At 48.4% G+C, this 10,819-nt stretch overlaps 1 protein-coding gene across 1 annotated transcript in view; it reads left to right on the top strand.

Annotated features, from left to right (window-relative positions):
- The window catches only part of herc2 (HECT and RLD domain containing E3 ubiquitin protein ligase 2), a 170,942-nt gene that overhangs the window by 39,539 nt on the left and 120,584 nt on the right, over positions 1–10,819 (top strand). Inside the window, exons 14-21 of the mRNA XM_042322735.1 lie at positions 237–350; positions 1,687–1,938; positions 4,362–4,555; positions 7,391–7,591; positions 7,761–7,989; positions 8,220–8,344; positions 9,331–9,509; positions 10,228–10,412. Of these exons, the coding sequence (XP_042178669.1) occupies positions 237–350; positions 1,687–1,938; positions 4,362–4,555; positions 7,391–7,591; positions 7,761–7,989; positions 8,220–8,344; positions 9,331–9,509; positions 10,228–10,412 (1,479 nt within the window). The remainder of the gene's footprint in view (positions 1–236; positions 351–1,686; positions 1,939–4,361; positions 4,556–7,390; positions 7,592–7,760; positions 7,990–8,219; positions 8,345–9,330; positions 9,510–10,227; positions 10,413–10,819) is intronic.

Here is a 10,819-nt window from a genome sequence, read left to right as displayed (position 1 = left end):
ACTACCGGACTAGACCTAACCACTACCGGACTAGACCTGACCACTACCGGACTAGACTTAACCTCTACTGGACTAGACCTAACCATTCAGAGCTGCTCTTTAAACTCTGACTTTATCATGGGGACAAGCATAGCTTTCTGTTCCCTATCAGGATATTAAAGATCAGCTCATGTCTTGCTGTATTAGAATGATGTCTTTGAGTCTGGGCTTTGTGACTGACCATGTTGTCTCTGTAGGGTCCAGTGAAGACCAGACTATTCCCATGCTGGTGACCGCTCTAAAGGGACTGAAGGTGCTGGATGTGGCCTGTGGCAGTGGAGACGCACAGACCCTGGCTGTCACAGAGAACGGTGAGAGGAGAGACAGACAGGGGACTGAGACACTAGGATCAATTTACTATGGGATCCAGGGGACTGAGACACTAGGATGAATTACTATGGAATACTGGGGACTGAGACACTAGGATCAATTTACTATGGAATACTGGGGACTGAGACACTAGGATCAATTTACTATGGAATACTGGGGACTGAGACACTAGGATCAATTTACTATGGAATACTGGGGACTGAGACACTAGGATCAATTACTATGGAATACTGGGGACTGAGACACTAGGATCAATTACTATGGAATACTGGGGACTGAGACACTAGGATCAATTTACTATGGAATACTGGGGACTGAGACACTAGGATGAATTACTATGGAATACTGGGGACAGACACTAGGATCAATTTACTATGGAATACTGGGGACTGAGACACTAGGATCAATTACTATGGAATACTGGGGACTGAGACACTAGGATCAATTACTATGGAATACTGGGGACTGCGACACTAGGATCAATTTACTATGGAATACTGGGGACTGAGACACTAGGATCAATTTACTATGGAATACTGGGGACTGAGACACTAGGATCAATTACTATGGAATACTGGGGACTGAGACACTAGGATCAATTTACTATGGAATACTGGGGACTGAGACACTAGGATGAATTACTATGGAATACTGGGGACTGAGACACTAGGATCAATTTACTATGGAATACTGGGGACTGAGACACTAGGATCAATTTACTATGGAACACTGGGGACTGAGACACTAGGATCAATTTACTATGGAACACTGGGGACAGACACTAGGATCAATTTACTATGGAATACTGGGGACTGAGACACTAGGATCAATTACTGTGGAATACTGGGGACTGAGACACTAGGATCAATTACTATGGAATACTGGGGACTGAGACACTAGGATCAATTTACTATGGAATACTGGGGACAGACACTAGGATCAATTTACTATGGAATACTGGGGACTGAGACACTAGGATCAATTACTATGGAATACTGGGGACTGAGACACTAGGATCAATTTACTATGGAATACTGGGGACTGAGACACTAGGATCAATTTACTATGGAATACTGGGGACTTAGACACTAGGATCAATTACTATGGAATATTTTCTGGGCCTTATCCTTCACTTCACTCATATATGTTAATTAATGTGTAACACTTTTTGATTGAAAGTTGTAAGACCGGGTATTTGCCTCTCGTAGAAAGTAATTTCCCTGTAGTAGACGAGTATTTCCTCACAACTTGAAGGTGTCAAACTTTTTCCATATTTTACCCCATTGTAATGTTCGCTCCTTACCTCTCTCCCTTCAGGCCAGGTGTGGTCGTGGGGGGATGGGGACTATGGGAAGCTGGGTCGTGGAGGCAGCGACGGCTGTAAGACCCCAAAGCTGGTGGAGAAGCTTCAGGACCTGGATATAGTGAAGGTGTGCTGTGGGAGTCAGTTCTCTGTAGCACAGACCAAGGATGGTCAGGTGTACACCTGGGGGAAAGGAGACAACCAGCGCCTCGGCCACGGCACCGAGGAACATGTCCGTTACCCCAAACTGCTGGACAGTCTACAAGGTTAGTAGCCTTTCGGCTCAGTAAACCATAGCTTTACAACATGCTGTTTACTGAATTCCAGTGGGGAGATTTCCTAGTTGGAGGTTCCCCATTCCATCCTGATTCCAGAGTTCTCCAACCAGGTGTTTATGGAATGTTGAACAGTATGGCGTTAAATGGTCAAAATGGGGGACTGATGAGTTCTGAACTTGACATGTTGTTAATTATCAGGTATCGTATTGGACGTTTGAGTGCCATAGTCTAGTTTCTACACCAGAAGTAAATGATGATTCATCACTCCATAGAACGCATTTCCACTGCTCCAGAGTCCAATGGCGGTGAGCTTTACACCACTCCAGCCGACGCTTGGTATCGTGCATGGTGATCTTAGGCTTGTGTGCGGCTGCTCTGCCATGGAAACCCATTTCATGAAGCTCCCGACTAACAGTTCTTGTGCTGACGTTGCTTCCAGGGGCAGTTTGGAACTCAGTAGTGAGTGTTGCAACCGAGGACAGACGATTTTTACGCTCTACGTGCTTCAGCACTTCACGGGCCCATTCTGTGAGGTTGTGTGGCCTACCACTCGGCCGTTCTGTTCTGTGAGGTTGTGTGGCCTACCACTCGGCCGTTCTGTTCTGTGAGGTTGTGTGGCCTACCACTCGGCGGTCCTGTTCTGTGAGGTTGTGTGGCCAACCACTTGGCGGTCCTGTTCTGTGAGGTGTATGGTTCCATTCTGTGAGGTTGTATGGTCCCATTCTGTGAGGTTGTGTGGCCCACCACTCGGTGGTCCCATTCTGTGAGGTTGTGTGGCCCACCACTCGGTGGTCCCATTCTGTGAGGTTGTGTGGCCTACCACTCGGTGGTCCCATTCTGTGAGGTTGTGTGGCCTACCACTCGGTGGTCCCATTCTGTGAGGTTGTGTGGCCTACCACTCGTCCATTCTGTGAGGTTGTGTGGCCTACCACTCGGCCAGTCCCATTCTGTGAGGTTGTGTGGCCTACCACTCGGCCATCCATTCTGTGAGGTTGTGTGGCCTACCACTCGGCCATCCATTCTGTGAGGTTGTGTGGCCTACCACTCGGCCAGTCCCATTCTGTGAGGTTGTGTGGCCCACCACTCGGCCATCCTGTTCTGTGAGGTTGTGTGGCCCACCACTCGGCCATCCTGTTCTGTGAGGTTGTGTGGCCCACCACTCGGTGGTCCCATTCTGTGAGGTTGTGTGGTCTCATTCTGTGAGGTTGTGTGGCCCACCACTCGGTGGTCCCATTCTGTGAGGTTGTGTGGCCCACCACTCGGTGGTCCCATTCTGTGAGGTTGTGTGGCCCACCACTCGGTGGTCCCATTCTGTGAGGTTGTGTGGCTCACCACTCGGCCAGTCCCATTCTGTGAGGTTGTGTGGCCCACCACTCGGCCAGTCCCATTCTGTGAGGTTGTATGGTTCCATTCTGTGAGGTTGTGTGGTCCCATTCTGTGAGGTTGTGTAGCCCACCACTCGGCCAGTCCCATTCTGTGAGGTTGTGTGGCCCACCACTCGGCCAGTCCCATTCTGTGAGGTTGTGTGGCCCACCACTCGGCCAGTCCCATTCTGTGAGGTTGTGTGGCCCACCACTCGGCCATCCCATTCTGTGAGGTTGTGTGGCCCACCACTCGGCCAGTCCCATTCTGTGAGGTTGTATGGTTCCATTCTGTGAGGTTGTGTGGTCCCATTCTGTGAGGTTGTGTAGCCCACCACTCGGCCAGTCCCATTCTGTGAGGTTGTGTGGCCCACCACTCGGCCATCCGTTCTGTGAGGTTGTGTGGCCCACCACTCGGCCAGTCCCATTCTGTGAGGTTGTGTGGCCCACCACTCGGTGGTCCCATTCTGTGAGGTTGTGTAGCCCACCACTTTGCTACTGAGCTGTTGTTGGTCCTAGACGTTTCCACTTTACATTAACAGCACAGTTGACCGGGGCAAGTCGAGTAGAGCAGAAATTTTACCAGCTGACTTGTTGGAAAGATGGCATCCTATGACGGTGCCACGTTGAAAGTCACTGAGCTCTTCAGTAATGCCGTTCTTCTACCAATGTTTGTCTATGGAGATTGCTTGGCTCTGTGCTTGAATTCATGCACCTGTCAGTAATGGGTGTGGCTGAAATGGTGGTCTCCACTCATTTGAAAGTGTGACCACATACTTTTGGGTGTATATAGTGTATGTAATAAAAAATCTAATTTAAGTTTGGCTCCATTTTCAGGCGGCTCTCATGTCAGCATTAGACTGGACACCTACACTTTGACATGACAGGCTAGTTATTTATGTACATTGGCATACATATTGTGTTTTTCTATATAGAATAAGCTAGTGTTTTTCTGGATTTCTGTAAAACTTAGGAACTTCCATCCCACTGTCCCGTTTGAAAGGAGTCGTGGACTCTTATTGCCCCTGTCTCTTTGTCCTCTACCTCTAGGGAAGAAAGTGGTGGACATCGCGGTCGGCTCCACTCACTGTCTGGCGCTGACTGATGAAGGAGAGGTCCACAGCTGGGGCAGCAACGACAAGCTACAGCACTTTGATACTTTGTTCTCCAACAAGAAGCAGCCCAAGGCTCTGCCAGGCCTGAACTCCAAACACATAGTGGGCATCTCCTGTGGGCCAGGACAGGTGAGAGAGGTCAGATGTCTTTCACCTGGGGAATAATGTCATGGTTCGGTATAAGGCATATAGAAACTACAAAGGATAACCTTTGATGGGGGATGGGGCCACGCCACGCGTTGATGGGGGATGGGGGGATGGGGCCACGCGTTGATGGGGGATGGGGCCACGCGTTGATGGGGCCACGCGTTGATGGGGGATGGGGGGATGGGGCCACGCGTTGATGGGGGATGGGGCCACGCGTTGATGGGGCCACGCGTTGATGGGGGATGGGGCCACAAAACATCTGAAACAATCATAAGGGACCGGTGGGTCGCGTGTCTGAGGGGTCTGCTACCCGCATCCATACCCTCACATGCAGTTATGCCAAACGTGTCCCCTATCAAAAAAAAGTATCCACCCCCCAAAAAATGCCTGACTTGTTTTAAAAATAGTGACATTTGGGAGATGGTTTCCTTTTCAAATAACCTAAAGGGAGAGGTTGTAACCTGAGTAAAGGGAGAGGTTGTAACCTGAGTAAAGGGAGAGGTTGTAACCTGAGTAAAGGGAGAGGTTGTAACCTAATTTGTAAATATAAAATCACACTCTGAAAATAGGCCTAGGTTGTAACCTTTTTATTTGTCATCTTGAAAGGCATGTTGTAATTTGATCAAATGCATTTTCTATTTTGTTTTGATTATAAACTTTGTAACCTGGATACAAACTATTAGCTCAAAAATCTTATAAAGGGAAATTTGTAACCTGAACATATAGATGGATATAATTTGTTTTGTTTTAACCTGAGTAAAGGGAGAGGTTGTAACCTGAGTAAAGGGAGAGGTTGTAACCTGAATAAAGGGAGAGATTGTAATCTGAATATAGTGAGAGGTTGTAATCTGAATAAAGGGAGAGGTTGTAATCTGAATAAAGGGAAAAAGGCCATTCTTGAACATAGGATGAGACATTCTTACTAATTTACCAGAGAACCAGTTTGGAGTTATGTATAACTTTTGTATGACTGAAGCCTTTAGTGAGAGGTCTAATGCTTTAATATTTAATCATTTCTGCCCTCCAAATTCATATTCATTATATAAATAGGCCCTTTTTATTATTTTTTTCTCCATATAATTGTAACAGGTCGCTAGTTGCAGGCAAGGCCATAAGTAAAGAGGTTAAACTGGGGTATGACTAAAGAGTTCATCAGGGGGATTATTCAACAAATAGACAGGTATTTTTCGATAGCAAGATCTTATCGATTTTTTGACAACTTTCTATTATCATCTATTTGTAGTGAGATACTCTTTATTCATATCCTGAAAGAAAGAAATGATGTCCACATCCCCATCAGACCATTTTATTGGTTAACTCCACGGAAATGTAGAAGTAGCATTTTCAGTGATCCAGTATGTAATATAAAACACAGATCATTTGGTTGTAATCCATAGAGAATATGTTTCTAGATCCTCTGAGGCTGTAGAGGGATGCAAGTTGTGATTCAAAAAGAAACAACATGAACTGTCATATGAACTTGTTGATTTAATTTAATTTACCCACATCAGATATATAGGCTAACATCAACACAAATAATAAAATACAAGTTTGTTGAGAGAACAGAAGTATGAATAATAAGTAAAGTATACATGAGAGGGGGACAGTCTTGACGGAAGTAGGGTATGGGTGATTTAAAAAACATCTTAGTCCTGGCGTGTGGGGTGGAGATCTCGGTCCTGGCGTGTGGGGTGGAGATCTCGGCCCTGGCGTGTGGGGTGGAGATCTCGGCCCTGGCGTGTGGGGTGGAGATCTCGGTCCTGGCGTGTGGGGTGGAGATCTCGGTCCTGGCGTGTGGGGTGGAGATCTCGGTCCTGGCGTGTGGGGTGGAGATCTCGGTCCTGGCGTGTGGGGTGGAGATCTCGGTCCTGGCGTGTGGGGTGGAGATCTCGGTCCTGGCGTGTGGGGTGGAGATCTCGGGCCTGGCGTGTGGGGTGGAGATGTAGGGCCTGGCGTGTGGGGTGGAGATGTAGGGCCTGGCGTGTGGGGTGGAAATCTCGGTAGATACGGTAGGCGTCTCAGAGCATGGCAGGAACCCATAGATTCTGAAGAACAGAGTTAAAGGGAAAGAGGGGTATAAAAGGATGCAGAAGGAAAACACAGATTACAGGGAGATCTGCTCAGGTCTACACATGTGTATTGGGTGTTGGGGCCAGGGGTTGATTTGGGATCCAGGGATAAGCTCTTTATTTGTCTTCAATTCCTCACGCCCTCCTGGTCTGTGGGGCAGCGCGTGGCCCTCCTGGTCTGTGGGGCAGCGCGTGGCCCTCCTGGTCTGTGGGGCAGCGCGTGGCCCTCCTGGTCTGTGGGGCAGCGCGTGGCCCTCCTGGTCTGTGGGGCAGCGCGTGGCCCTCCTGGTCTGTGGGGCAGCGCGTGGCCCTCCTGGTCTGTGGGGCAGCGCGTGGCCCTCCTGGTCTGTGGGGCAGCGCGTGGCCCTCCTGGTCTGTGGGGCAGCGCGTGGCCCTCCTGGTCTGTGGGGCAGCGCGTGGCCCTCCTGGTCTGTGGGGCAGCGCGTGGCCCTCCTGGTCTGTGGGGCAGCGCGTGGCCCTCCTGGTCTGTGGGGCAGCGCGTGGCCCTCCTGGTCTGTGGGGCAGCGCGTGGCCCTCCTGGTCTGTGGGGCAGCGCGTGGCCCTCCTGGTCTGTGGGGCAGCGCGTGGCCCTCCTGGTCTGTGGGGCAGCGCGTGGCCCTCCTGGTCTGTGGGGCAGCGCGTGGCCCTCCTGGTCTGTGGGGCAGCGCGTGGCCCTTCTATTATCTGGCCATTGTTTTAATGGTTGACACTGACCCCTGTCTGTTTTCTGCTGGTCTTGTGTCCATAGAGCTTTGCGTGGTCGTCCTGTTCAGAGTGGTCTGTGGGGCAGCGCGTGCCCTTCGTAGTGGACGTGTGCCCTGTGACCTTTGAGCAGCTGGATCTGCTCTTGCGGCAGGTGAGCGAGGGCATGGACGGCTCTTCTGATTGGCCCCCGCCGCAGGAGAAGGAGTGCATGGTGGTTGCCTCCCTTAACCTGCTCAGGCTACAGGTAAGGAGGCTTTTCACAGTCTGCTGTTCTAAAACACTACATTATGAGATTATTTATAGATTGTCCTGGATGACTTGATGTGTCTGATATGAAAATAGTCTTCCAAAAAGTGTTTAAAATGTTTTTCTCCAAACTGGAGAATGTGTAGTCTGATGTTTTATGTCTGTAGCTCCATGCAGCCATCAGTAACCAGATGGACCCTGAGGAGTTGGGTCTGGGTCTGGGCAGCGGGCTGCTCAACAACCTGAAGCAGACCGTGGTGACGCTAGCATCCAACGCTGGAGTCCTCAACACCGTCCAGGCAGCTGCCCAGGCCGTGCTACAGAGTGGTTGGTCAGTGCTGCTCCCTACTGCAGAGGAGAGGGCCAGGGCTCTGTCCTCACTACTACCCAACACAGGTCAGTTTGCCTCTTAGCAGACACTATTATCTGAAGCAACTTAATGTACAGTGCATGTTTTGGTATGTGTATGATCCATGAGGGAATTAAACCCACAACCTTGAATTGTCTAGTGGGGTAAGTGTGTTTTAGTGTGTTTTGAGTTGCTCAGTGGTTTCTGTCTCTCTCTCTGTCCTCAGTATTTGAGTGTGTTTTGATTTGCTCAGTGGTTTTTCTCTCTCTGTCCTCAGCATCTGGTAACGAGATGAGCGTTAGTCCTGGACGTCGCTTCATGATCGACCTGTTGGTCAGCAGTCTGATGGCGGACGGAGGGCTGGAGTCTGCTCTCAATGCTGCCATCACAGCTGAGCTACAGGTTGGTCACAGACAGCTGTTTGTCACTGAGTAGGGGAAACCTGGGCTTGAATCTCAAATGGTTTCCTATTCCCTATTTAGTGCCCTACTTTTCACCACGGTCCCTAGGGCTCTGGTCAAACGTAGTGCACTATGTAGGGAATAGGGCTCTGGTCTAAAGTAGTGCCACTATATAGGGCTCTGGTCAAACGTAGTGTACTATGTAGGGAATAGGGCTCTAAGAGCTTTACACACCAGGATTGTACAATATTTGCACATTTATTTATTTTATTTTTTCAAGCTCTGTCAAGTTGTTTGTTGATCATGGCGAGACAGACATGTTCAAGTCCGTCCAAACTCTAACTGGGCCACTCAGGAACCTTCAGTGTTGTCTTGGTAACAACTCCAGTGTAGACTTGCCATAACAAAGGAGTTGAATACTTAGTGACTCAACACATTTCAGCTTTTCATTTTTTATTAATTTGTAAAAATGTCTATAAACATAATTCCACTTTGATGTTATTGGGTATTGTGTGTGTGTGTGTGTGTGTGTCTAGGCTAGTGACACGATCTAAATTTAATTCATGTAAATTTCTAAACACAACCAAATGGGTGTGAATCAGGCACTGTACAGTAAGTTTATGCAATGCCAACAAAAATGTACAAATGATTCAATTATGGAAAAGTTGTCACTTTCAATCCGACACGGAGGATTTAATACCTACTTGCTGCAACACGTAATTTATTCACCAACATGTAGTGATGATAACCGATATGATTGGCTTGATAAAGATGAGCAAAAAGAATACTATAAAATAAATTCTACTTTATCAAAAGGGCGCCAATCATTTTAGACCTGATTATACATGAAAATCTCTTTCCTCTCCAATTGTACGGCAGTCTTACAAATTCTATGCATTTTTATGCATGTCTTTTTGTCTCCGTGTGTGTTTTTATACTGGTGACAAATCCAAGTTGACTAAATTCTAATGATCCGTTGTCCACTAGGACATAGAGGCAAAGAAGGAGGCCCAGAAAGAGAAGGAGGTCGATGAGCAGGAGGCCAATGCCTCCACCATGCTGCGTTGCCGCACCACCCTGGACAAAGACCTCATCAACACCGGGATATACGAGTCTGCTGGGAAGCAGAGCCTTCCTCTGGTCCAGCTCGTACAGCAGCTACTGAGGTGGGCAGTTAACACTGGACTGAGCTTTACATTTATTTTTGGGGAAGGATCAGAATCAAAAACCAGCAGCATACCATCCTGCATACCACTGCTGGCTTGCTTCTGAAGCTAAGCAGGGTTGGTCCTGGTCAGTCCCTGGATGGGAGACCAGATGCTGCTGGAAGTGGTGTTGGAGGGCCAGTAGGAGGCACTCTTTCCTCTGGTCGGCAGTGACTGGGGACACTGTGTTGGGTGCCGTCTTTCGGATGGGACGTTAAACAGGTGTCCTGACTCTCTGTGGTCATTAAAGATCCCATGGCACTTATCGTAAGAGTAGGGGTGTTAACCCCGGTGTCCTGGCTAAATTCCCAATCTGGCCCTCAAACCATCACGGTCACCTAATAATCCCCAGTTTACAATTGGCTCATTCATCCCCCTCCTCTCCCCTGTAACTATTCCCCAGGTCGTTGCTGCAAATGAGAACGTGTTCTCAGTCAACTTACCTGGTAAAATAACAGATAAATAAATAATAATGCTTACCCTGATAAGGACCCGACTTCCATCGATCCCTTTTAGAAGCACCAGCAGGCCTGTATTGAGGAAGAAAACCTGTTATTTTACCAGAAGATCTTGTATTCTTTATGGGTGTCCCATGTATAGTAGTCTCCTTGCGGGGTTTTACATCTCGCCAAATGTGGGGAATATTGTACAGAATGAACGTTTTGTTTTGATCCCTCAGGAACATCGCCTCTCAGACCATCGTTAGACTGAAGGACGTGGCCCGGAGGATATCTAGCGGGGTCGACACGGAGCACGTTAGTAAAGAACGCTCGGCCTCCCTCGACCTGTTGCTGCGCTTCCAGAGGCTGCTGGTCAGCAAACTCTACCTGGGGGTCAACGGCACCGAAAACACCAACGGATACAGTGAGTCATCACAGTCCTCCGTTGGGGTTTGATCATTAGAAAATCCTTATGTTAGCACATCTGATAACGGTTGTTCTGATTTAAAGAAGCAATAAAACTGGTCTTCTTTAGACTGGTTGAGTATCTGGAGCATCAGCATTTGTGGGTTTGATTACAGGCTCAGAATGGCTAGAAACAAAGACATTTCTTCTGAAACTCGTCAGTCTATTCTTGTTCTGAGAAATGAAGGTTATTCCCACAACCTTGAATTGAAGATCTCTATGTATGCTATGTACTACTCCCTTCACAGAACAGAGCAAACTGGCTCTAACCAGAATAGAAAGAGGAGTGGGAGGCCCCGGTGCACAACTGAGCAAGAGGACAAGTGCATTAGAGTGTCTAGTTTGAGAAACAGACACCTCACAAGT

This window comes from Oncorhynchus tshawytscha, linkage group LG05 (genome assembly GCF_018296145.1).
Source record: "Oncorhynchus tshawytscha isolate Ot180627B linkage group LG05, Otsh_v2.0, whole genome shotgun sequence".
Classification (NCBI taxonomy): domain Eukaryota; kingdom Metazoa; phylum Chordata; class Actinopteri; order Salmoniformes; family Salmonidae; genus Oncorhynchus; species Oncorhynchus tshawytscha.
Note: the sequence above shows the minus strand (reverse complement) of the source record. Positions and strands in the feature narration are given on the sequence as shown.